Raw genomic sequence first — 27640 nt, 5'->3', positions numbered from 1 at the left:
CTATCTAATTGCATTTTTCTAGGTATACAGATATGGAGAGTGAAGATTACCACTTCTACCAGGGCCTAGTTTATCTGCTAGAAAATGATGTCTCCACACTAGGCTATGACCTCACCTTCAGCACTGAGGTAGGGTGGAAGATTCATTTGGGGAATCACCTTGGAACTGACCCTTGAGTATCAACAGTTCTGAGGAGGAAGCACTTTGACTTCATCAAACAGAAACATCATAAACAGAAAATAGAATTGGTAAAATAATCCAAGATGTTTCCTAGTTTGTCCTTTTAAAAATAGCTTAGAGTAGAGGAGAAATGGTTCACTGGGTAAGAGCACTTGTTTTGCAAACCTTATCTTGGGAATAATAGTACAGGACACACAGACAGTATCATTCTTGGCCTCTTTACATGTGCGTGTTATCACATTGTACCTACATTCATATGTACATGAAATAGTTTTTGTGTATATGCCACATGTGTTCAGGTGCACACAGAGGCCAGATGTGGTCATTGGGTCCCATAGAGCTGGAGTTACAGGGCTGTGAGCCACCAAACATGAGTGCTGAGAACCAAACTTGAATCTTGTGGAAAAGTGAGCCGTACACACTCTTTAATACTGACCTGTCTGTAGCACCTAATTTTTTTTTCAATAAAAGCTTCAGAGCCAGCAAGATGACTTTGCAGGTAAGGGCATTTGCCACCATGCCTGATAACTTGAGTTCAGTCCTAGGGCTCAACAAGAAAACATGTTCCAGAGGGCTAGCCATAGTAGCATGCATCTAACGTCAGGGCTAAAGGTGCAAGGACAGGTGGCTAGATCACTGGAACTCACAGCAAGTCACAGCCAAATCAGTGTGCTTCGAGCTCATTGAAAGGTGCTTTCTCAAAAAGTCAGGTGGAACATGATAGAGGAAGGTGCTTGTCATTGACCTCTGCCCACCCTTCCATACACACACATATCCACAAAATGTTCCAATAGATAACTCAATCCCAAAAACAATTATAAAAAATAAAATCAGATGAATAGAGGTACCCTTTTCCTCACTTGTTTTAGAGACTAATGTCCTTCATTCCTTTCTTCAGCTCTTTTCTATGCAGAGGAGCTTTATGCTAATGAATATTCGAAAATGGCAGTTAGCTATGGGTATGCCATATTTCCCTGTCTGGGACATGGCAAGGAGTTTTAGATAAACTGTATTCCTGCACCTCTGTCCTAGTTGAAGCCCAGACCAAACCTGGTGCATATAATTGGTGTCTTGGATGTTCTAGGTTCAAGAATTTGGAGTATGTGAAGTTCGTGACCTCAAACCCAATGGAGCCAACATCTTGGTAACAGAGGAGAATAAGAAGGAATATGTACACCTGGTGTGCCAGATGAGAATGACAGGTAGGGGAAGTGTCCTTTAGATAGACCTCTGCTTGTTGAAGGAATAAGGTCAGCCATTTATTTCACATTTTTCATTCTTATTTCCTATGACAAAGCTACAAATGCCTTGCACAAAAGGAGTAAGAAGACTTGACCAAAATACTTAGCCTCATCTACTATCATTCATATAGGGGCTTAGAAACAGTGGTAGGTGAGGCAGACAGATCAGGCTGTATTACCTCTATTCAGTTGTATGAGTTCTTAATCTATGTCACGTTTTTCATTCTCTTAACTAGGAGCCATCCGCAAACAGCTGGCAGCCTTCTTGGAAGGCTTCTATGAAATCATTCCAAAGCGCCTCATTTCCATCTTCACTGAGCAGGAATTAGAATTGCTCATATCAGGGCTGCCCACCATCGACATTGATGATCTCAAATCTAACACTGAGTACCACAAGTACCAATCCAACTCTATTCAGGTGAGCTGCTGCCACCAAACGTATCCCCATACTTTCATACTTACCAGTGCTGGTTTATGGATGACAGTATTCCAGATCTTCATAAGCTCTCTTTCTAACATTGGCTCTTGTGTTCTCTTCCCACAGATCCAGTGGTTCTGGAGAGCATTGCGTTCCTTTGACCAAGCAGATCGTGCCAAGTTCCTCCAGTTTGTCACGGGTACTTCCAAGGTGCCCCTGCAAGGGTTTGCTGCCCTTGAAGGCATGAACGGTATTCAGAAGTTTCAGATTCATCGAGATGACAGATCCACAGATCGCCTGCCTTCAGCTCACACGTGGTAAGAAAAGTGATTGCATTCAACTTGTAACCTTGGTAACTTCTAGATACCTACCCAAGGTTGGGAGCACAAGTATGGCCTACTCCATGACCTTAGAAACGCCAGTGTGTTCGGGCCGTCTGTGAAGGGGCTGTGAACTGAGCAGAAAAGCTAAACCCATTAAGTGATGGCTAGGAAGACATTGGCGGAGAAACAGTACTTTAAGGAATCATGGTGTATTCCAAAGCTTTGCCTGGCTAGGCAGGGGCTGGATAGATGGTTCAGTGGTTAAGAGCTTTTACTGTTCTTTCTCAGAGGACCAGAATTTAGTTGTCAGCACTTATGGAGGTCATCTGGCAACCATTGTAACTCCCAATGGCAAGGTATCTAATACCCTCCTCTTCTGGGCTTTACAGGCACCTCCACTAACATGCATATACCCACACATATACATCACCAGTGAACCTAAATGCCTCCTTAAAGACAGTTGTCTCTTAGAAAATGTCATGACTAGAGATGTATGGTGTTCAGTAGGCTAGAGTACTTTGTTAATTTAATACCATGGTTCCATTCCTTACACCATCACATAAACTAGGTGCAGTAGTACATGCCTGTAGTCGTGGGAGTTGGAGACAGGACAGTCAGAAGTTTAGGGTCATAAGTATAGTGAGTTTGAGGCCACAAGATCCCGTCTCAAAAGTAATACAAAAGGTTAAAAACCAGTTGGGCTGTGGTGGCTCATGCCTTTAATCCCAGCACTTGGGAGGTAGGTGGATCGCTGTGAGTTCGAGGCCAGCCTGTGAGTATTTTGCTTGAATGTATGTATAGGCACCACATTTTATGTCTGCTGATATCGGGAGGGCATCAGAGTACAGAGAACTGGAGTTACAGATGGTTGTAAGTCATCATGTGGGTGCTGGGACGTGAACTCAAGTCTGCAAAAGCAGTATGTATCTTACCTGATGATCTAGCCAGTCAGCTATAGGTTTTTAAATTGCCCCCCTCCCCCCCCCCCAAGATAGGGTTTCCCTGTGTAGCCTTGTAGACTAGCTAAAATAAAATATTTTAAGGTAAAATTTAATGAATAAATGGAATTTCCAACTCATTGTGTCTCCCAGCTGGTTCTTCTCCAGTGCATGAAACTTTATCCTGTAGGTAGGCCATGATGTATAAGTTGTAGCAAGAGCCAGTATATGTTGCCAGTATTGGGGCCATATTAGCAGGTTGGGGGGGTGGGTAGATTAGCTCTGACTCAGAAAGGAACAGAAGGTTGGTAACACTGGAGTTCATTTGCCTTTTCTCATGGATTAATCTTTCCTCGTTTTAGTTTTAATCAACTGGACCTGCCTGCCTATGAGAGCTTTGAGAAGCTCCGCCACATGCTACTATTGGCCATCCAGGAGTGCTCTGAAGGTTTTGGGCTGGCGTAGTAGGGCTCTGCCTACTCCTGTGGGGGTTTTCTACCATTGTTGGACCTGGGGAGGGGGGATTTAAAAGATCCAGAAAGAAAATGTCAAAATCCAATAAATAAACTTCACCAACTCACCATGTGTGTGTCCCAGCTGCCCATCTTCCCTAGTGCATACCTGTTGCCTTCTCATTCTCGTTCCTCACCCCTTCCTTGCCTCTCCCTTGCCTCTCCCTTTTCCATGCCGTCCATGATCCCCCACCCCATGTGTTAAGGCATTAGCCTTTGCAGGGACCTGTTTGTCCCAACTGAACAGTGTGCTCCTCAGATTCTGTGTTCAGAAGGATTTGCTGCATTGAGACTTGAAACCTTTGGATAGGGGAAAAATTATATATATATATATTTTTTTGTTCTGTTTGCATTTCTTAATTTGTGCTTGGAATGTGTTGATGTGCACAGCTAATGATTTAATGCGAGACAAGATTGGCATCTGTGTTGTGGAGGTTTCAAATAAAGAGCACTCTTCATAACTCACTTTTCACAACGGAGTTTTTTTCAAACAAATTTTTTTTGGGAAAAAAAGCCCTCATATACATACCAGACAAATTAACTTTCCTGCTCACCCACCCACCTCCACTTCTGGTACACCTTTCTTCCTCACTCAGTTTCCTCAGAGAAGAGACTGACAACCACCAGGAATTGGGGGGATTTTTGTTACTTAAAATGGGATCTGCACTTGAGTGGCTGTGACTATGATTATTTGGGACACACTGCAGCAGGTTCTATCAAAACTGAGAGTTCTTTCTATTCACGCAATGTTTCATTTGGTGAGCATTAATGATAGTCTCAAGTTTAATTTCCTTAGAAATTTTGGCTTGTTTCTAGTAAATTTTAACAGGCAAAAGATTTGACTAGGTCTCCACGAGACCACCCTTTTTTGTTCTGTATGTCTTGTCATTTGTCTGAAAGTCTTAACAGATTATCTGGCTTTTTACTCTAACTAGCACTTAAAGTTGATCAGACTTTGATGGTTCCAGCCTTGAACAACAACAACAATTTAATAAAAGTTTAGTTAGAAAAACAATCCCAAGTAGTACTTTCTTTGTGTGTTTTTTCTTATTCACTGAAGCACAATGGCTTAAAGATTTTTTTCCTCTTGACATGTCACAGTAGGTAGGTGTGGGAAAGCAAGGGCTGTCCTTAGCTTGATCCCATGGGCCTAGTAAATTGGCTGGTAGCCATTTTCTTTCTATTCAACATTAGCTGTCTTGTAGCTAACCTTGCTCTGACAACTGAAAATTGACAACTGAAAAGACAGGCATGTTGCTCCTGTCTTAACATCTTGTCTGGGAGGAAGCAGACACATGCAGTATATAAAGATGTCTCTGAGTAGATGGGATAGAATTACTGGACAGCCTTGCAGGTTCTCTCCATTGTTAATGGTCTTGAGTTCCATCCTAAAGTTGGGTAGGAATTACATTTAAGGAGGAAAAGCCATCAAGGTTGAGCCAACTGTAGTGGAGTAGGTCACATCTACCTGGAGCAAAAAGATTAATGAAGCCTTTAAGGAGGTTAGTCCAGCAGAACTTCATGATGAAAGAAGAGTTGAGTCAACAAAAGCTAGTTCTAGCTTTGGCTGCTCATATCTATTATCAAAGGACTAAGATGGCTGAGGCAGAAGGATTGCTGTAAGCTCAAGGCCAGCCTGGGCAGTGGAGTTGACACCCAGTAAACTTACATAACTCAGTAATAGTATGTTTGCATAGCTGAGGCCCTAGATTAGGTATTTGATAACCATATCACAAAAGAATTGAAGGGAATTCATAAGTTGAGAGGGCTGTAGGAATGCGCCTTCACACCCTGCTCTGGTGATATTTCTTAAATTGGATGTAGCCGGTGTTATGTTTCCTTTCATACTAGATACTGTAGCACATTAAGAACTACAGTGTTAGCCAGGTGTGGTGGCACACACCTTTAATCCCAGCACTTAGGAGGCAGAGGCAGGCGGATCATTGTGAGTTTGAGGCCAGCCTAGTCAACAAAGCGAGTGCAAGACAGCCAAGGCTACACAGAGAAACCCTGTCTTCAGAAACAAACTACAGTGTTAGTTGGGCGCAGTGACACAGGCAATCACTGATCTCTGAGACCAGCCTGGTCTACAGAGCTAGTTCCAGGATAGCCAAAGTTACACGGAGAAACCCTTTCTCCAAAAAACTAGTTTCATAGTAGAATTTTTTTAAATTTGTATTTCTTAAGACAGGGATCTATGCTACCCAGACTAGCAATCCTGCCTCAGCCTTCAAAATAGCTGGGTCTACTTTGCCCAGCAGTACTGTTTTTTGAATGTGTGTGGGTGTTGTGCCTGGGTATACACACTGTATCATGTGCCTGCAGTGGCCAGAAGAGTGTTGAATCCTCTGGAACTGGGGGTTCTTAGCTTCCTTGTGAGACTCAAACCTGAATCTACTGGAAGAGCATTCAGTGCTCTTTATCACTGAACTATCTCTCCAGCAACAGCAGTACCATTTTGATAATTTATTAAAGGTTTGCAATGAAGGAGCCAGCTCAGTAATGATTTAAAAAAAAAAAAACCTAACATGTGAGAGCCTAGGTTCAGTCCCCAGTTAAGTGAAGGTAAGTTAGTTGGGCATGAATAGGTGAGAAAATGGGACTACCTTATTTTTCTCAACACAAACTATGATTTAGAAAACAAACCAGACATGTTTTGCAGGCCCATAATACCAGCCACTCAGGAGGGTCTGAGTTTGAAGCTAGCCTGGACTACACAGAGACACCATCGCTGCAACTCAAAAGAGGAATGGGGAGGTAATAGGGTAGAGAAGAAAAACATTACTTTTACAATAGCAACCAGAACTACAAAAATAACCTTATACAGTATGTTCCTTAAGAAAACTATGAGATGCTTAAATAAATAATGACACTGTTCATCTGTGTACAAATACAAGTCTAGCCTCCTATATATAAGAACCAACTGACAGGGTAAACGAGGTAAGAGCCAGAGTGAAAAGACTAATAAATACACTCTTTACAATAGACATCCAATGCACTATGGTCTGCTGAAAGCAGAAAATCAAAAGCCAGTTGGAAAAGGAATTGACTTTTTCGTTGTTAAGATTGGGAAGTGTCACAGTGCTATAAAAAGATACTAGCTGGGCAGTGGTGACCCACGCCTGTAATCCCAGCACTCAGGAAGCAGAGACAGGCCAATCTCTGAGTTCTAGGCCAGCCTGGTCTACAGAGTGAATTTCAGAGAACAGCCAGGGCTACACAGAGAAACCCTGTCTCGGAAAAACAAAATGAGAGTAAGCTTCCTTATTTAAACAAAATTAAATTTAGGCAGCTAACCGATAGGGAAATCTTACTAAAGCTAAAAATCTACAGAACATGTAATGGTAAAAACTGAAGTAGTTGGCTAATAAAACCTTGTAGACAGCATGAACAGAATTATAAAGCAATAACAATATAAGAATACAATACGTGGGCTGGGTGTGGTGGCACATGCCTTTAATCCCAGCACTTGTGGAAGCAGAGGCAGGTGGATCTCTGAGTTTCTAGGCCAGCCTGGTCTACAAAGTCAGTCCAGGACAGCCAAGGCTACACACAGAAAACCTGTCTCAAAAAAAAAAAAAAAAAAAAAAAAATATATATATATATATATATATATATATATATATATATATATATATATATATTATTTAACATATATGAGAGCTCTATCTGCATGTACACCTGCAGGCCAGAAGAGGGTGCCAGATCACCTTATAGGTGGTTGTGAGCCACTATGTGCTTGCTGGGAATTGAACTCAACCTCTAGAAGGGAGTCAGGGAAGGAGACCAGCAAGAGAAAGGCAGGAAAATTCTAATTAATTAGAAGAAAGGATACTGGCATGTATGCATGAAAATGCCACAAAAAAACCCATTGCTTTTTGTGTGGTGACTTTAAAATTAATAAAAATTATAGAAAGGAAAGTGCAGTGCATATGCACACTAGGATTTTATTTTTATTTTTAAAGATTTATTTATTATTATGTATACAGTGTTGTGCCTGCATGTACACCTGCAGGCCAGAAGAGGGCACCAGATCTCACTATAGATGGTTGTAAGCCACCATGTGGTTGCTGGGAATTGAACTCAGGACCTTTGGAAGAGCAGCCAGTGCTCTTAACCTCTGAGCCATCTCTCCAGCCCTAGAATCTTATTAATCCATAGAGAAATACGAAAGTATGACATTGATAGAAAAATGAATGGAACTGCAAATAATACATTAAGCAAAATAAACCAGACTCAGACAATATCTCATATAGAATGAAAATATACATTTAAGTTTAGATGTATAGATAGCCATGAAAATAGAAGTGAGGGGCTGGATGGGTACATGAGCAAAGATACTATAATAACAGGGATGGGAATTGGGCTTTGGTTTAACTACATGGGCTATCCCTTATCGTGGATGGCATAGTTAATTGTATTACCACGTGCCTAGACTACCAACGAAGAGAGGATATAATTTAGTTCCTGATGTGGTGTTATTTCCCGTGGGACCCACCAGTCAGCCACTTGGTTGAACTTCTAACATCATTTAAAGGGAACAGATATGCATCCCAAGAGGACTAGAGATACAGTTCTTTGCTCCCTGCCTGCAGTACAAGTAGCAGAATGTATGAACTCTTCTTCACAGCATTGCCCAGATCCATAGACTCAGGGCAAAGCAAGTGCTGTGATGGTTTTATCACAGGCCACACCATCCTAAAGGATCTGGCCTAACTGAAAGGTTGAATCATTTACTAGTCAGTTGTGATCCCAGTGAGGAACCAACTGAGAAGGATGGGATGGTTTTTAAAGATGTAATACATACTTTCAAGCTAGAGAGCATTATGTAGTACTGTCTATTTCATAGCCAAAATAATAAACAGGTCTGAGAATCTATAGGTATAAATGGGAATAGCTACAATTAGTTAACCCACTCTGAGTTTTTAGTTCATGGCTCAGCAACTTTGACCTCTACCAGTTTGTAAATTTTAGTCCCCAAGGATCTAGACATTGCCTACCACAAGGCACAACAATGATTGCACCAAAATGGAAGAACAAACATTTTAGACATTTGGAGTTCCTTAATACCATTGAAACAAACAAACAACAAGCCAGCCTAGTCCGGCGGTGGTGGCACACACCTTTAATCTTGGGAGGCATACTCTTGTAATCCCAACACTTGGGAGGCTAAAGCCAGTCTGTACTGTGTCTAGCATGGCTTGGTCCTGACAATATGACTGAGATTGTAAGGGAATGAAGAAGAGCACACAGACATACATACGGAAAAACTAGAATCAAATGGGCTCCACTCACTCCAATGGAGCGGCACCAGCTAATGGTCAACTGGCAACCTCAGTGCACTTATTGGACAGCACAAGAAGGAAGAGGAGTTAGCTAGCCTCAGTATGAGGCTTTGCAGTTACCTGGAAAGAGGAAGCTGTGGTTGCTAGCTTTTGCACACTGCCAACATCTACACATGGACCAGTTTTGAGCCTGACCTGAGGAAGGCTTTGCCAAGTCCCATGGATCTGAGACTTTGGTCCTTGTCAATAACACACATTCACTCAAGGCTTCAGCTATCCTTTACACATTTTACTCAAGGCTTCCTCTACTCCCCTCAGGCCCAAGCTACAGAGTGAGAGAGATCTTGTTTAAAAACAACAACAGCAGCAAAAACAACAAAAGCCAAAAACCAGGAGGGTGCTGGGTATGGTAGAGTACACACAAATCTTCAACCCAGCACTTGGGGAGACAAAGATAGGCAGATCTGTATGAGTTCAAGGCCAGCCAGGTCTACAGAGTGCATTCCAAGCCAGCCAAGATTGCATTGAGAGGGTCTAAAGATGATGCTTTGTTGACAGGGTGCATGTCTAATACATGAAGCCTCTAACTTAGATCTCTAACTCTGTATAAACTGGGAATGGTGGTACATGCCTAATACTTGGCTAGATGGAAGCAGGAAGATCAGAAGTTCAGTGCCTAGAAAGTTTAAAGCCAGCCTAAATGGGACCAGAGAGATGGCTCAGTGGTTGAGAGCACTGACTGCTCTTGCAGAGGACCCAGGTTCAGTTCCCAGCTCCCACATGGCAGCTCACAACTGTCTATACCTCCAGTACCAGGGAGCCCTACACCCCCACACAGACATACATGCAGGCAAAACACCAGTGTGCATAAAATAAACAACAAACAAACAACAAGCCAGGTTAGTCCGGCAGTGGTGGCACACACCTTTAATCCCAGCACTTGGGAGGCAGAGGCAGGTGGATCTCCGTTGAGTTCAAGGCCAGCCTGGTCTACAAAGGGAGTCCAGGACAGTCAAGGCTACACAGAGAAACCCTGTGTAGAAAGAAAAGCCAGCGTAAATCCATGAGACATTAAATAACAACAAGGACAACAATAATGATGATGATGGTAGAGGAGGAGTGAGGTGGCTCAGTGGGCAAAGGCATTTGCCACCAAATCTACTGACCTGAGTTCGATATCCATGACCCACATGGTGGAGAGAAAGCACAACAAACATTTGGGTGCTGTGGCACACTCTTCCCAAAACACACACACACACACACACACACACACACACACACACACACACACACACGTTTTCCTCTGTGTAGCCCTGGCTGTCCTAGAACTCACTCTGTAGACCAGGCTGTCCTTTAACTCAGAGATCCACCTGCCTCTGCCTCTTGAGTGTTGTGATTACAGGCATGCGCCACCACTGCCTGGCTATTTTTTAAATAAATGGAATAGAGAATTGATAAAAAAAAAAAAAGTGGATACAATAATTCCTAGAGCTTGTTTCTCATGTAGTGTAAAGATAAATTCTTTTTTTCTTTTCTTTTCTTTTCTTTCTTTCTTTCTTTCTTTTTTTTTAGTTTTCCGAGACAGGGTTTCTCTGTGTAACCCTGGCTGTCCTGTACTCAAAGTCACAGTGATCCACCTGCTTCTGCTGGGATTAAAGGCGCGTGCCACCACTCCTGGCTTTGAATTCTTTTTTTATGTAAGGATAACTATATCTTTATGGTTTGTTTGCTTGTTTGTTTAAGACAGGGTCTCATGTAATGCAGACTAGCCTCAAACTCTCTGTGTGAGTGAAGCAGCTGTCCTTATACCCCTGCTATCCCTAAGTCGGGGATTAAAGCAGTATGCTACCATGCCCTCCCAGATACATGTTCTATCTTAGCTATTATTCTATTGCTGTGACAAGACACCATGACCAAGGCAAGTTACAGAAGGAAAAGTTTATTGGGGACTTATTGTTTTAAAGGCTGAGTTTATGGTGGTGGAGAGAAGACATGGTGGCAAGAGTAGCTGAGAGCTTATATCTTAACACACAAATAGGGGACACACAGAGACACTGGGAATGGCACTAGTCTTCTGAAACCTCAAAGCCTGCTCATCTCCTTCAACGAGGTCGTAACTTCTAATCTTTTGCAAACAGTTCCACCAACTCAAGACCAAGTATTCAAATATTTGGGACTATGGGGGCCATTCCTATTCTAACCACCAGATCTTGTTAGATAGAAATAAAGTTTTATATACTAAGAAAAACAGTTTAAAAAACAAACAAACAAAAAGCATAAAGATAAGGCCAGGTGTTTAAAGTGGGATTAAAGTGTTGGTATTAAAGGTGTGTGCCACCATACCTGTTAATGTTTTTATGTCTCATGGTATTAAGAAAGAAAAGCAGAAAAAAATAAAGAAAAACGTTACAAGGATGTAAACAGTTTTAGTAAAGAAGGATTTGTGTACAAAGATTAAGATGTCTGGATGTTTCTAGACTGGAAAAGAAAACCAGTGCATTACAAAGGTTTTATTACAGACTGTAAGTTACTTACCATATGTAAAAGATGAGACTTAGAGATGATGTGGGTGACTGTGTTAGCTCCTTTTCTGTTGCTGTGATAAAACACCATGGCCAAGGCAACTAATAGAAGGAAGGGTTTGTTTGGGCTTATGGTTCCAGAGGGATCAGAGTCCATGATGGCAGAGTGGAGGCAGTAGGCTTGACAGCTACAACAATAAGCTGAGAGCTCACATCTTGAACTGCAAGTAGGAAGCCAAGAGAACACTAATGATGGCATGTGGTTTTATTTTTATTTTTTAAGATTTAATTTATTTATTATGTATACATTGCTCTGCCTGGAGCCAGGCCTTTAATCCCAGCACTCGGGAGGCAGAGGCAAGCAGATCTCTGTGAGTTTGAGGCAACCATGGTCTATAGAGTGAGTACAGGACAGCCAAGGCTACACACACACACACACACACACAGAGAGAGAGAGAGAGAGAGAGAGAGAGAGAGAGAGAGAGAGAGAGAGAGAGAGAGAGAGGGAAGAGTATTTGCATTTTGCCCCAGCTTTATATAAATATTACACAGTAGTTAAAAGTTAGAAGTACCAAAAAAAAAAAAAAAAAAAAAAAGAAAGAAAGAAAGAAAGAAAGTACCAGACTGGTGTAACTGATCTTCTGGATGTTCAGCAACCATACTTGTAGGCTATACTATACTAATGGGGTCAGAAGGATTAAAAACAGAAATATTTTCCCTCTTGCCAGGCCAAGGTCAACTAGGTCCCAAAGAACTGTGAGGCATCTTTCAATATATGCTGTAACCATAGAAAGTCACCTGTTCTCTTGTTCAGAGAGGTGTTGGAGACCCCTACCTGATGAGCTATAACCAGTGTCCAATCTACAAAGGTAAAGTCAACACAGGAAAGTTTTCCTCTATACTTGAGGGTAAAGCCATGATCAAGCTTTATCACCACCTAGATGGAACTGACCTTGACATTTCAAACATAAGATTTTATTTTATTTTTTGGTTTTTAAAGACAGGGTCTCTCTGTGTAGCCTTGGGTGTCCTGGACTCACTTTGCAGACCAGGCTGACCTCGAACTCACAGAGATCCGCCTGCCTCTGCCTCCTGAGTGCTGGGATTAAAGACGTGTGCCACCACACCTGGCTTTTCATCACATCTCTTTTCAGACACCACTTGAGGACTTCCTTTCCTAAAACTGACAGTTGGAATCTGTTAGTTTGGCCCTCTGAAAGGATACCCCCAAACTACCACACCCAATGCTCCAAATTCAACTGGAAGAAGACAGATTGGTCACTTCCCAATCCCCACAATAGTGGCTAGGATTGCCTCTTTAGAGGCAAGACATGATAAGAACAGGAAGTGCAAAAGTGATTACACAGTTTAAGGTAAAAGACCTCAAATAAAAGGAATCAAATTCTTTCTTGAATAAAAGCCAAACAAAACAAAATAAAACAAAAACACAAAAAAAGTCCTTGGTACTTTTGGCAGCCTCATCTTGCCAGAAGACCCTGACTCTTAAACTCCTCTAGGGTTCCCTTTTCAGAGGAGAAAATAGTAAAATAACCAGTAAAGGCCTGATAGGACAAAACTCCTTTTGGGAAAGAGAATAGAATTTCTGACCAGGGTAAAGACCTCACATTCCAGTTGAATATGATCAATAGCTTGCTTGAGGGACCAACTAAAACCGTGCTTAAGCCATCACTTATTATAACACTAATTTACCATTACTAGTAACTTCAAACAACCAAAATATGCTAGCAAAGGTTAGGAAAAAATGTATTAAAAAGGGGTGATAGTGAGAAACATATTTTTTAAGTCAAAGGTACTCAGTCTGGTAAAGACTCATATTTCCTGAATCTTCTTTCTTTTTGTGCCAATTGGCCAATCGCATTGGCCTGTGAAGTCAAACTCCCAGCAATGGGATGAGATGCAGTTACCACCTACCTCAGGGATTAAAATTAAACATGGGAGCCATATTAGTCCATGTGTTGGCAGCCCCATTTGGGTTCTGGTGCACCCTTTTTTAAATAGATATATAAACACAGGTTTATTGGAAGCAGCTCTCAGCCGCCAAGGGTTGGGGGCAGCGAGAGGAGAAAGAGAAGGACGAGGAGGAGAGATGCAGAAAGAGAGAGAGGAGAGTGGGTGCACCTTTATTTTTTTATTTTTATTTTTGTTTTTTGAGACAGGGTTTCTCTGTGTAGCCTTGGTTGTCCTGGACTTGGTTTGTAGACCAGGCTGGCCTCGAACTCACAGAGATCCACCTGCCTCTGCCTCTCAAGTGCTGGGTTTAAAGGCATGTGCCACCACGCCTGGCCTAGTGCCCCCTTTTTGATAAAAGAATTAATTGCCTTGCCAAAGTCCTTTCTTATCATATGTTCCTTTGTGCAACACTGGGACTGTTCATCCTTTGTTTTAAGGACACACATTCAGATGTGTGTAGAATGGTGTGCTTGGGAGCTAGTCAGCCAAAGAGGTAGGCTACCACATACCAAATTTTCCCCACTGGGTTTCAAACTCAACCTTTATGTCTACTCTGTGAAAACGGATCTGATTGTTTTAAAATTTTTTTTTCTTTTGCCAAGTGGCACTGAAGCTTTACCAGTAGAGGGCAGTGGAGAGAAACTTGAAGAATTTTGCTTTCTTGTAGGCCATCTTAACTTAAGCAGAGGGCTTTAGCACTTGCAGCTTTTCCGATGCCTAATTAAAAGGGGAATTTCACATTGCCTGTTTAGAAGCTAACACACTGACCCTCCTGAGTTCAGTTCAGGAAGGGAAGAAGGGAGGGAGGGAGGGAGGGAGGGAGGGAGGGAGGGAGGGAGGGAGGGAGGGAGGGAGGGAGGGAAGGAAGGGAGAGAAAGGGGGGAATCTGGGGTATTTTCACCAAAAAGGGGGCCAGGGGGCTTGGAGAGGCGGCTCAGAAGTTAAGCACACTTGCTGCTCTTGCAGAGGACCTGAGTTCTGTTCCAAGCACCCATATGATGGCTTGCAAGCATGCATAACTCCACTTCTAGGGAATCCAACATCCTTTTCTGAACTCCATGAGCACCAAGCAAGCACATAGTGCACATACATACATGCAGACAAAACATTCATGCACATTCAACAAATCTAAAACTCCTTTTCCTAAAAGGGCTGGAGATGCTATCTTGGTGCTAGAGCACCCACTTAAGTATGTGCAATGAATGCCATGGGTCCACCCCCAGCACTAGAAGAAGGGAAAGAAGAAGAGGTGAGGAAGAGAGGGAAGAAAAGAGAAGGAAAAAGACTGGGGTCCAATGATTCCTGGACACCCTTTCTGATGCAGGGTTACCAGCAGCACCTAGTGGCCAACTCCTATTTGGGGTCCACCATCAAAGGAATTAGCACTTTGCCCCTGGGTCCTAAAGCACGCACGGCTTCTCCATCTCCCAGCTCTTTCACTGCATGGCTACCAGCACCAGTTGCCAACAACTTCCCCCAGCACAGCAGTGTTGAGGCAGAAAGGCTACAGTTACAGTCCTTCCGCTATGGTTTGAGTGTCTTCCAAAGATTCATGGGTTACGGGCTTGGGCCCGACCCAGAGTAGTGGTAGAATTGTGAGGTGGTGGGGTATTTCACAGGGGCCACTGGATAGAGTGGGATATGTCTATTATCTCAGCCCTCCGAAAGCCTAAGTTACATATAAGATCCTGTGGTTAGGAGAACTGGCTGCTCTCCTAGAGGACCCTGGTTCAATTTCCAGCAAACACATAGTGGCTCACAACTTTCTGAACTCCAATCCCAAGAGACCCAACCCCCCTTTTCTGGCCTCCTTGGGGACCAGACATGCACATGGTACACAGACATACATACAGACAAAACACTCATACACAATTTTTAAAAAGTGGGCATTTTATCTCAGCACCCTGAAGTCAAGCATTATGAATTCAAGGCCAGTTTGGTCTACATAGTGAGTTCCAGGGCCACTAAAGGTATCCCGCCAGAATCTGTCTCAAATCAAAACAAAGGAACAAAATAAGGTTGGGGTGTGGGAAGCCTAAGGTTACTTGATGGGGTGCCACTGGAAGGGATTAGGGACGAGAGATACAGAAAGAGAGAGAGGAGAGTGGGTGCACCTTTATTTTTCTTTATTTTTGTTTTTTGAGACAGGGGTTTTTCTGTGTTATCTTGGCTGTCCTGGACTCGCTTTGTAGAGCAGGCTGGCCTCGAACTCACAGTGATCTGCCTGCCTCTGCCTCCCAACTGCCAGCTTGAGTCTTAAAGCTGAGGGCATACAAGCCCCCTGGAAGGTTGTTGCCGCCAAGTCTTCATTCCAAGGGTGATCCATCTGCGCCTGGTGTCTATGGGAGGTGGTGACAGCAACAATAATAAAATGTGTCCACTCAAACAAGGCCAATGGCACACAATGTGCGTGCTTCCCCTTGGACCTTTTCAAAGTTTTTGTGGTTGTTGTTGTTGTTATTTACATTTGTTCTTTGACTATATCTGAAGTGTATACATTCTGGCATCTCACTCTCCACTCTCATCTCCCTCCTACTCTTGTGAAGCCTCCATACAATTCTCTTTCCTACATTTCTCTCCCTCCCTCCACGCGACACACCCCCCAGTCTCTCTCTCATGTTTTGTGACCCATTTTGATCTAACCAGACCCATCTGTGTGACCATGGGTGTGGAACTATCTATTGGAGCCTGCTGAACTCACCAGTGGGTACACAACTGAAGACAATCACGCGTGCGTGCGTGCGCGCGCGCGCACACACACACACACACACACACACACACGAACCTGTGAGCTATGAGACAGGATGTCATTATATAGCCCAGCTGACCTCAAACTTAGAGCAATCTTCTTGCTTCTAGCTCCTGAGTGCTAGGATTATAGGTGTGCGCGACTACAGCTACCTCCTTCCCACTTCTGTTTGGATGGCACCACCCACATTCAGGACAGGGTCTTCCTGACTCTGTTTCAGTGACCCGCATACCAATGACTCAGGAAACAAGCAGAAGGATACTTCACTAGTTTTCAAGGTGCCTCTCACTGCAGTGAGGTTGACAGCTAGGATTAATCATCGCACCATCCCTGCAGCACTTCTGGGAACTCTCCAGGCCATCATGAGTCATTCATTGGCTTTCCTTCTCTCGAGGAGCACAATACCACACTTCCTGTGGCCTCACATCTGGACGCTTTTGTTCTGCATATATTATCTAGTTTAGTTGTTTAAGGTAAGAGACCCGTCTCGTCTCTGTTACTTCATCCTGCATGGAAAGAACATTTCGTCTTCTAATCTGCATTATGAGACCTTGTCTTCTGGAACGTATTTACTCATTCATAAACCCCTTAGATTCCTGCCTCTGTCCTGAACTCTGGTGGCCCCAATTTGATCCCTGTCCCTTGGCGGAGAGGCCCTGTGGGAACACAGAGGAAGGAGAAGCAGGCTATCCAAATGAAACCTGATAGGCCGTGGTCAGACAGTGGGGGAGGAGGACCCCTTCTGTCAGAGGTCTAGGGGAGGGGAAGAGGGAGGAAGAGGGAGGGAGGGTACGAACAGGAAGATAAGAGTGAGGGGATTACAACTGAGATGTAATATAAATGAATTATAATAAAACAATTTAAAAACCCTATATTCACAACATCTTTGAAGGCTGGGGTCACTTTCCTGTACCAGTAGAAACATGGGTGGTTCTTTTTTGACAATACTGCAGCTTTCTCAAACCATGGCCATATTTTTTTCTCCCACTAGTGATTCTAAAGACATGAGTCCTTCTAGCGCTTAATAGGTGACCCCCCCAGACCATGCTCTCTTCCTCCTAGGGAAATCCCTCAGCTCTCACCATTTTTACTACTCCCACCAGCCAGGCTCCTCCTCATTCCTATTCAGTTTTTGAGGATTTTATTCTTGAGTCTGTCATACCTCACTTGTCCAGGCTTATTTTTAAATTCGTGTGCTCCTCTGTGTCTATGTTTTTGTGAATATATGTGTGAGTGTGTGTGTGTGTGTGTGTGTGTGTGTGTGTGTGTGTGTGTGTATGTATGTGTGAGTGTGTATATGTATGTATGTACATGTGTGTGTTGCATGTGCACACATGGAAAAACAAAGGTTGAAATTGGGTGTTTTCCTTCATTACTCTCCATCTTATTTTTTGAGACAGGATCTCTCACTGGAACTGGAACTCACTGATTGACTAGTTCGGCTGGCCTCCCATTTCTATCTCCCAAGCTCTAGCACTGGGCTCATGGAGGCCATGTTCCCCTTTTCTGTGAGTGCTGGGGAGCCACACCGAGGTCCTCGTGCTTTTGTACTGGGCACTTTACTGAAGGAGCCATCTCTCCAATCCCTGTCCAGAGGGTTGCATGATTTCTCTGATTATGGAGTCAAAATCTGCATCTAATCACCTGGCCTCTCTACTGCTATTGCATTACTCTGCATCAGCCACAAGTCCCCAATTTTATCTTGTAGGCCTTATGGTTAACAACACTGCCAGCCCCTCAATTTCATGCAGTGAAGGTTACTGAACTTCTCTTAGCTCTGCTAACCTTTTTAGTAATCAGAGTTCTCCAGAAAAACAGAATAAATATAGGCATGTACTACAGACATGCTTCTTAACTTACAGTGGAATCATAGCTCAGTAAAGCCAGAATCAGTTGAAAATACTATAGGGCAAGAGGCATTTGATGTACCTTACCTACTAAATGTCACAGCTTAGTATTACCATGTGCTTAGAACATTCACTATTTCCTGTCATAGCCACATGGCTGTCTGGAAGCTATGGCTAGCTCACTGATGATACTTAGCATGAGAAAGATCATACTGCATATTGCTAACCCAGAAAAGGACCAAAAGTTAAAATTCCACATAAAGGTTCTACCGAGGGCATATACTTTCCCACCATGGTAAAGTGGAAAGATACTAAATTGGGCCATCATAAATTTGGAGCCATTAGGGAGGGAGAGAGGGGAAGTAGGGAGGGAGAGAGGGGAAGTAGGGAGGGAGGGAGGAAGGGAGAGAGAGAGATAGAGACAAACAGAGACAAACAGAGAAAGAGACAAAGACAGAGACAGAGACCAAGAGAAAGAGAGAATGGGGGAAGATTATAAGGAACTGGCTACTACAATTAATGAGGGGAAGCTCTTAGACCTACAGATTGAGTCAGCAAGTTGGAAACTTTCATTTGAAGGTCTGGTGCCCAAGAGAACCGCTGATACAAGTCCTAGACACAGAATGACAGGCTCAAGTTCTGGGAAGAGCTAGTGTTTCAGTGTGAGTCCAAAGGCAAGAAAAGCAACATCTCCTTCAAGACAGTCACGTAAGTATTTCAGGAAGGGTTCGTCAGACCTGCACATTAGGGCTAGCAATCTGTTCACTTAGACTGCTAGTTTAACTAGTACTCTCATCCCAGCACTCTATTTAATAGACTTTGTTACCATAAACACTAAAAAATGCTTGCCTAAATATTGGTTATTCTACGGCCCTTGATCATGTTAATACACAAAGCTAACCATGACAAGTCTTCCCATTAGCAACTTGACACCCATACACAGAACCTTAAAGCGTATGGATATGTAATCTTCATAAACTGAGGATAAGAAGAACTGGGTGAGGTCTGTACACACCTGTCATCCTAGCACTTGGGAGACTAAAGCAGAAGTGTGGAGAGTTTGAGACCAGTTTGTGCTATATAATAAGACCCTAACCCCTGCCCTCAGAGAGAGGGGGAGATTAACAACTTAACTGCCTGTGATGGCTAATCTTGGTTATCAGTCTGGGCAGATGGAACCCCTATTGAATTAGTCAAATTGGCCTCTGGGCATGTCTGTGGGGTATTCTCTGGATTACTAATTGACGCAAGAGGCCCAGCTCACTGTGGGCAGGACCCTATACAGGTAGGCCTGGCCTGTTAGTAAAGGGAGCTGAAGGTGAGCACAGGAGCAAGCCAGTGAGCAGTGCTCCTCTACGGCCTCTGCTTCAGTTACCTCCTCCAGGTTCCTGCATGAGCTCCTGCCCTGGCTTCCTTTTTCTCCCCAAGCTGCTTTTGGTCAGTGTCTTATCATGTTATAACTATTCTATTATAAAATGGGAAAGTTCTCGATTGTTTTCTGTCTTTCATTTTTGGTTTCTGAGATAGGGTTTCTCTGTGTAACAGCCCTGGCTTTCCTAGGCTTGCTTTGTAGACCAGGCTGGCCTCAAACTCACAGAGATCTGCCTGCCTCTGCCTCCCAAGTTCTGGGGTTAAAGGCATGTGCCACCGTGCCTGGCTTGTTTCCTCTTCTTTAAATAAAAATTACATTTTATGTGTATGACTGTTTTTCATGCATGAATGTCTGAGGGTCAGATCCTCTGGAACTGCAGTTATAGACAGTTGTGAGCTGCCATGTGGGTGCTGGAAATTGAACCCAGGTCCTCTGGAGGAGCAACCAGCGGTCTTAACCACTGAGCCCACTCTCCAGCCCGTTTCCTATTCTCTCTCCCTCTCTCTCTCTCTCTCTCTCTCCGCTCCCTCTCTCTCTTTTAAGTTTTTCGAGACAGGGTTTCTCTGTGTAGCGTTGGCTGTCCTGGACTCACTTTGTAGACCAGGCTGGCCTTGAACTCACAGAGATCCGCCTGCCTCTGCCTCCCAAGGGCTGGGATTGAAGGCGTGTGCCACCACGCCTGGATGTTTCCTATTCTTAACCTCCTATAACAAATACTAATATAAAATTAGTACAGCTAATGAGAATGATAAGTATAAGAGAGGGAAGAAAACAAAGATACTGGATTCATAGGTATACTCTTCTCACAAGAAGGAAAAACACTGATTATAAGTCCTGTTTCTGTAACTTAACTCCTGGTTATATGTAGTATTCAGAATTACCTTCTTTTTTCTACTCATTTTTTCAACTGCTCACAGTTCTTAACCTAGAGCAATTCAAACCTTCATTTCTGAAGGGCATGGGCCATTGGTAGCCCTGTCTGGATTAAGCTGTTCTAGTTTTCCATTGACCTTAGTCACAAGTTGTGAAAACACTTAGAACTTAAATTCTCTGAGAGATCTCCTGGATTCCAGAATGTTCTTCCTTACCTCCTTTAGTGGTCAGGATCAGCCACCATATGTTCCTTCCTTGCCTATTGAGTCAGACATAAGGAATGCAATGTGGCTGGATGCCATTCTTGCCTAGTGAGCAATGGAATCCCTGCTCTGTCTCTGCTGGGAGAACTCACTCCTCTAGAAGTAAGATCTCTAGGTAGCAGGCACAGGAAGCACCTTATGACCGAGGCAAGCTGACACATGGAATTCGCCATTTATACCCTGAAGTTTATATTAGAGCTGGCTGCTTTTGTCATTATGTTTTCCCAGTCATCTCTTACCTCCTTCTCGTTTCTATTATTGCCTTCCTCACATCTACCAGTCCCTTCCCCAGATTTGTGACTTTGGATTTAGTTTAATCAGGGCCATCTGTGTGGTCATTGGATTGAAACTACCTATTGGAGCTTGGTGGGGTCACCAGTGGATACACAACTGAATGGAATGACTGCCCCTCTCCAGGATTTTACCAGCAAATTAGTCAGCAGTAGGAGGTAGTATTCCCCCTGATGATGACTCCTCTATCCAGGTCTGCAGTCATCCACAATTGCTGTGAGCTTGTGATCTCAAAGAGCTGTGTCTCGCCCAGCAGATGCCATTTTGTAGCCCTTCTCCGTATCCTCTGGCTCTTAACATTCTTTCTATGCCTTCTTCTGCAATGTTCCCTAAGCCTTAGAGGGGATAGTGTCAATGTTTTCATCAGAGCTGCATATTCAACCATCACTTACTCTCAGCACCTTATGTAGCCAAGAGTCTCTTCATTCACCACCAATCACTGGGAAAAGGTGCTTAGAGTTGCATTTGTCTATGGGTATTTACATACATAAGTATTAAATACATCAGTATTTAGAAGGCAGTTTGGTACTATGCCAATATAGCTAAACAATAGTATTAAGTTCCTTCTTGTAGTCTGATCTCAACCCTATTTTTTTAGATTTATTTTATTTTACTATTTTTAATATATTTTATTAATTTATTCATATTACATCTCAATTGTTATCCCATCCCTTGTATCCTCCCATTCCTCCCTCCCTCCCATAGATTTATTTTATTTATTTATGTTTGTCTTTTGATACAGGGTTTTTCTGTGTAGCCTTGGCTGTCATGAAGCTCATTCTGTAGACCAGGCTGGCCTTGAACTCAGAGATCTGCCTGCCTCTGCCTTCTGAGTGAGTGCTGGGATTAAAGGCGTGTGCCACCACACCTGGCTGTATTTATTTAATCAATTAATTAATTTACTTTGGTTTCTCGAGACAGGGTTTCTTTGTGTAGCCTTGGCTGTCCTGGACTCACTTTGTAGATCAGATCCACCTGCCTCTGCCTGCCAAGTGCTGGGATTAAAGGCATGTGCCACCACTGCCCAGCTTTTATTTTATTTTTAATTATGTATGTGTGCATTCATGGAGGTCTCCCCCTATTCTGTGCGTCTGTCTGTCTGTCTGTCTGTCTGATTACCTGTGGTTTATGCATGGCTATGCCCACATGAGTCCAGGTGCCTGTGGAGTCTAGAGGCATGGGATCTACCTGGAGCTTAAGATACACATAGTTGTGAGCAACCTAACATGAATGCTGAGAACTTAACTTCCATCCTGTACAGACATCCTCTGATCTTAACCATAGAGCCAGGCATGGATTTCTGCCTATGGAGTGGGTGTCAAAGCCAATTCACACCAGTAATGTCACTCTTGCACATGTGGGAGCATCTTGCCCAGCAGGTTGGTACTGGTATGTAATGGCTGATGGCTGAGCAAGACTGTCTCCTTCATCTCCCCCAGCAACCTGTGTAGCACCTTATGGCATTATGAAGGCTAGCCGGAAGTGAGGAAGCTTCTAGCTTAGTGGGACCCACTATTTTGAAGATGTTTTAGAACTTTAATGATCCCTACATAGTGAACATAAACTACTGACAGCAGAAAAACAATTGATGAAAAGACTCTTCACCAAAGATTTTTGTTTACTGATGTACTTTTAAAAAAAGATTTATCTATCTATCTATCTATCTATCTATCTATCTATCTATCTATCTATCTATCTATTATACAGGGTTCTGCCTGCAGCCCAGAAGAGAATACCAGATCTCATTAGAGATAGTTGTAAGCCACCAAATGGTTGCTGGGAATTGAACTCAGGACCTTTGGAAGAGTAGTCAGAGCTCTTAGTCTCTGAGCAATCTCTCCAGCCCCTTACTGATGTACTTTTGAGAGGGGATCTCATGCAGCTCAGGCTGGCCTCAAACTTACTATGTAGCTGAGGTTGACCTTGAACTCTCCTGCCTCTACCTCCTGGAGGTACCACTTTTCCAAAGATCTAAATACTATAAGAGAAGCCAGCTAAGGCTAAAGAACTGAACGGGGAGTTCTCAGAAGTAACACAAAAAGCCATTATATAGTCTCTGAAGTGCTTGGTATCCTTAGCTATCAGGACAACTTAAAACTACTTTGAGATTCTGTCTCACCCCAGTCAGAATGGCTAAGACTAAGTAAACAAATGCTAGTGAGGACTTGTAAACTGGTACAGCTATCATGGAAACCAGCATGGAAGTTTCCCAAAAAGCTACAATAGAAACTCTATATGATCCAGCTCTACCACCTATAGGCATGCACCCAAAGGACTTTATATTTTATAGAAATACTTGCACAGCCATGCTTACCACTGCTCTATTTACATTACCAAGAAAATGGAACCAACCAATGAAAATGTGGTACATATATATAATAAATTTTTTAGAGGCAGGGTCTCATGTAGCCCAGGTTAGCCTGAAACTCATTATGCCCATATGTAGCTAGGGATGATCACGAACTTTTTATCCATCTACTTCTCTCTGTCTCTGTCTCTGTTTCTCTCTGTCTCTCTGTTTCTCTCTGTCTCTCTCTGTCTGTCTCTCTGTCTCTCTCTGTCTGTCTCTCTCTGTCTGTCTGTCTCTCTCTCTCTCTCTCTCTCTCTCTCTCTCTCTCTCTCTCTCTCTCTCTCTCTCTCATGCTGGTACTACAGGCATGTGCCATCAGCCCTGGTTTTATGTGGTGGTGGGGATCAAACCCAGAGTTTCATGCATAATAGGCAAGAACTTTATCAACTGAGCCACACAACAGAATTTTAGTGAACCCTAAAGAAAAATGAAATTTGGAGGAAAACAGATGGGAAAAATTATATTAAGTGAGGTAATTCAGGCTCAGAAAGACAAACACCACATGTTCTCTCTTATATGTAGGTCCCAGCTCCTGAGTTTTATACATGCATTTATGTAGGAGTGGGGGTGTATTGAGCCCAGAAAACTATAAAGGAGCCTGTGAGAGGAGAAAATATTCTTTAAGAGGGAGTAGTGGATCACATGTGATATGAAAGTACAAAGGAAGGTACTGGGGGTGGGAAGGCTCAAGCAAGGCAGGGTGGGTAGTGGGTAGAGAAATGGGGGGGTGACAAGCAAAGCTAATGCTTTATGAAACAGCCCTAAGGAAATCTTATAGGCTTGATAGGCTAATAAAAAAAATACAGATTTTAAAAAGAGTTTGAGCAGAAGTACACTGTCTGGGTGGATAAAGCTACTTCCAAAAAGCTATAGATTATTTAACAAAAATCCCAGTGCAAAGATAGGCTACTTCCTAGGAGGTGTTAGGGAGGCTTCAGGGGCTCCCAAAACAACATAAGGAATTGGCATTGTTGTTGGTTGTCCACCAGAACTAGGTAGTAAGACCCTATTTCTGGAATTGGCTCCACAGGAAATAATTCATGTCTAATACTGTAAACCTGATCAAAGCCCACGGCAAAACCCATGGGGGGAGGGGTCCTAGGCCCTAGTGCTGAAGCTACTGCTGTTCCTTTGCTAAATGGACGTGATGTGCCTATCAATCACCTTCTAAATGACTGTTTATGCCTATGGATTAGTGATGCTGTCAGCTTTACCAGGGAAGCTTCTTTTTGAGGTGGTCAATAATGACTGCAGATTCATAAATAGTCAAAGTGCTGAGAAAGGACACACCTTTAATCCCAGCATGCAGGAGGCAGAGCCAGGCGGATCTCTGTGAGTGTGAGGCCAGCCCGGTCTACAGATCAAGGACAGCAGCCATGGCTACTCAGAGAAACCCTGTCTCAAAACCCCCCCACCCCCGCTGGAAAATAAAACCCAAAAACTAAAACAAACAAACAAAAAAAGTACTGAGAAGAAGTGGCTGTTGGATACCCAGCTATAAATGATCTATCACCTTCTGTAAGGCTCAGAGAACATCAAAGGATGAACAGTGTCCTGGCTAGTTTTCTATCAGCTTGAATAACCTAGAGTCATTTCAGTAAGAGGCACTCTTAATTGAGAAAATGCTTCCATAAGATTGGCCGGTAGGCAAGCCTATAGGGCATTTTTTAAATGTTAGTGATTGATATGGGAGGGCCTAGACTACTACATGTGGTATCACTCCTGGGCAAATGGTCTTGGGTGCTATAAGGAATAGGCTAAGTCGTGGAGAGCAAGCTAGAAAGCAGCACCCCTCCATGGACTCTGCTTTAGTTCCTGCCTCTAGGTTCCTGTCCTGTGTGAGTTTCTGCCCTGACTTCCCTCAGTAATGGATGTGATGTGGAAGTGGAAGTTGAAATAAACCCTTTTCTTCCCAAGTTGCTTTTGGTCATAGTGTTTTGTCACAGCAATAGAAATGCTAACTAAGACACATAGAAAGAATGTGAGAGCTGGAGAGATAGGGAGAGAAGTGGGGATTGCTAGTTTCCAGGAATGATATGGCTACTGAACCCAAGAAATTGTGGCTATCTGTACAAGATTTGTATAAGATTGGGCCTATCAACACCCTATCAACAATTTATATGTGGACAACCCTACAACCCTAATGAAACTCACTGGGTCACCACCATTGCCACAAAAAGATTAAAAAAAAAAAGAGGATCAGCAGGAATGAAAGAGGGACAAGAAAAGGAAATAAATTATATACATGTATGAAAATGCTATAATGAATCCATTTGTGATAGCTAATATTGTCATCTTAAAAGGACCTAGGGTCACCTAGAAAACAAGCCTGAGAACATTGCTGTAAGAGACTGCTTGACTGGTTAGACTCTATGTCTGTCTGTAAGGCTTATCTAGATTAAGTTAGTTGAGATGGGAAGAACCACTCTATGCGCTGGGCTCCTGGACAACAGAATAGCCTCTTTCCATTGAGGTGACCTGAAGCTGGGAATTAGCAGGAGTAGGAACAGGAAGCAAAGATGAAGGATGGTAAAGTCTATCTCCAAATAGAGCTTTTACAAGATAGCAAGAGTCATGAGCTTAGCCCCCATCTAAAAAAGATCATGGCTGGAGACTTCATCACCAAATCCACATGTTTGTGCATTTTAGGGCCTTTAGGAGGTAATTCTGATTGGATGAAATCATGAGAGTGGGTCCCCATGATGGCGTTAGTGGTCAAAAGAGGGCATTGGGTTCCTTGGAACTGGAGTTAGACCATTGTAAGCTACAATGGGGGGTGCTGGGAACTAAACTCAGGTCCTCTGCATGTGCTTTTAATCTCTGAGCCATTTGTCTAGGTCCTTGATCAAGAGATTTCATCACCACAATACAATAGAATAGTAACTAATACATTCCCTTTTTTATTTTTTTTATTTTTTGGGTTTTCGAAACAGGGTTTCTCTGTGTAGCTTTGGCTGTCCTGAACTCACTTTGTAGATCAGGTTGGCCTTGAAGTCACAGCGATGCACCTGCCTCAGCCTCCTGAGTGCTGGGACTAAAAGCGTGCTTGGCAATTGGCATCATTTTTCTAAGGTAAGAGTTTGTGCTCAAAGTTTCATCCTGCTATCATACGCCTGTTTTGCCTCTCAGCTGTGCAATTAGGAGTTAGCTAACTATGTAAGAATGTGAGGCCAAGCCCTGACCACTCAGACTGAAGCACAGGACTGCTGTACAATAGGAATGAAAACCTAGTGAGCCCTCCACTGGCTGTGCTAGTTTGCTTGATTTGACATTGCTATCCACAGTTCCGTAGACTCTCCCACTGAGGTCAGACAAGGCAGCCAGCTAGGAGGAAGGGATCCAAAGGCAGGCAGCAGTTATAGATAACCTCTACTCCCATTGTTAGGGGACCCACATGATGACTGTGCTGCACATCTGCTACATGTGTACAGGAGGTCTAGGTCCAGCCCATGCATGCTCTTTGGTTGGTGGTTCAGTTTCTATGGGCCCAAGTTACTTGACTCTGTAGGTCTTCTTGTGGTGTCCTTGACCCCTCTGGTTCCCTCAATTCTTCCCCCTACTCTTCCTTGAGCTCTGCCTATTGTTTGGCTGTGGGGCTCTGCATCTGTTTCCATCAGCTGCTGGGTGGGGCCTCTTAGAAGACAGTTATGCTAGGCTCTTGTCTGCAAGCATGGCAGATTATCATTAATAGTCTAACACAGATTTTTTTAAAGACATTAATTTTGTTACAGTTAATATAGTAATTGTAAAAATTAATTATTATCACTGTGATATTTGCACACATGAATATATCATGTTCTGGTCATATTTGGCTTCGTTTCTACCCTCTCTTGCCCTCCCATCTCTTCCCCTTTCCCAAGTCCCGTCTATACATAAAATAAATTAGTAATTAATCATTAATTCCATTCATGGGAATATGCAAGATGTTACATATACAAGATTATTCCTCTTCATAACTAGAATTTGAGTATAACCAACATTGAAAAATAGGCTACATGCATGCAAAGGAATATTCAAGAGCTACAAAAAATGGGGAGGGGAGCAGAGAGGTAGCTCAGCAGTTGAGTACTTACTGCTCTTGCACAGGAGCTGAATTTACTTCCTAGCATCTGCAAGATATCTTGCAACCATCTGTAATTCCAGTTCCAGGGCATCCACCGATCTCTTTTGGCTTCCATAGAAATCAAGCATGCATGTAGTGGACAGACACACCTGCAGGCAAAACAGCTATACAGGTAAAAGAAAAGAAAAAATGGAGAGGTTCTAAGTGTGTATCTTCATATTTGGTGGAGCATTTACCTAGTATGCACAAGCCCCTGGGGTTAATCCCAGCATAAGAAAATAAGGAAGGAGTTGGGTGTGGTGGTGCACACCTTTAATCCCAGCACTCGGGAGACAGAGGCCGGCGGATCGCTGTGAGTTCGAGGCCAGCCTGGTCTACAAAGTGAGTCCAGGACAGCCAAGGCTACACAGAGAAACCCTGTCTTGTAAAAAACAAAACAAAA

At 43.2% G+C, this 27640-nt stretch overlaps 1 protein-coding gene and 1 long non-coding RNA gene across 24 annotated transcripts in view; one reads left to right on the top strand and one right to left on the bottom strand.

Annotated features, from left to right (window-relative positions):
• Nucleotides 1-4073, top strand: part of HUWE1 (HECT, UBA and WWE domain containing E3 ubiquitin protein ligase 1) — a 128984-nt gene extending 124911 nt beyond the window's left edge. For all 22 annotated transcript variants that reach the window (XM_084789992.1, XM_084789995.1, XM_084790000.1 and 19 more), the window contains 5 exons: nt 23-128; nt 1265-1382; nt 1658-1839; nt 1966-2156; nt 3463-4073. In XM_084789992.1, coding sequence (XP_084646118.1) covers nt 23-128; nt 1265-1382; nt 1658-1839; nt 1966-2156; nt 3463-3565 — 700 coding nt within the window. In that variant the 3' untranslated portion in view covers nt 3566-4073. The remainder of the gene's footprint in view (nt 1-22; nt 129-1264; nt 1383-1657; nt 1840-1965; nt 2157-3462) is intronic.
• A 144-nt stretch (nt 4074-4217) lies between these two features.
• LOC311602236 overlaps nt 4218-27640 on the bottom strand; it is a 57008-nt gene continuing 33585 nt past the window's right edge. For both annotated transcript variants that reach the window (XR_014780708.1, XR_014780709.1), the window contains exons 2-3: nt 27209-27362; nt 4218-5080 (exon numbers count right to left, since the gene is read on the bottom strand). This is a non-coding gene — a long non-coding RNA (uncharacterized lncRNA). The remainder of the gene's footprint in view (nt 5081-27208; nt 27363-27640) is intronic.

This window comes from Acomys minous (assembly GCF_964271855.1).
Source record: "Acomys minous genome assembly, chromosome: 7".
Lineage (NCBI taxonomy): Eukaryota > Metazoa > Chordata > Mammalia > Rodentia > Muridae > Acomys > Acomys minous.
The sequence above is the reverse complement of the archived record's forward strand: the minus strand, read 5'-3'. Positions and strand labels throughout refer to the sequence as shown.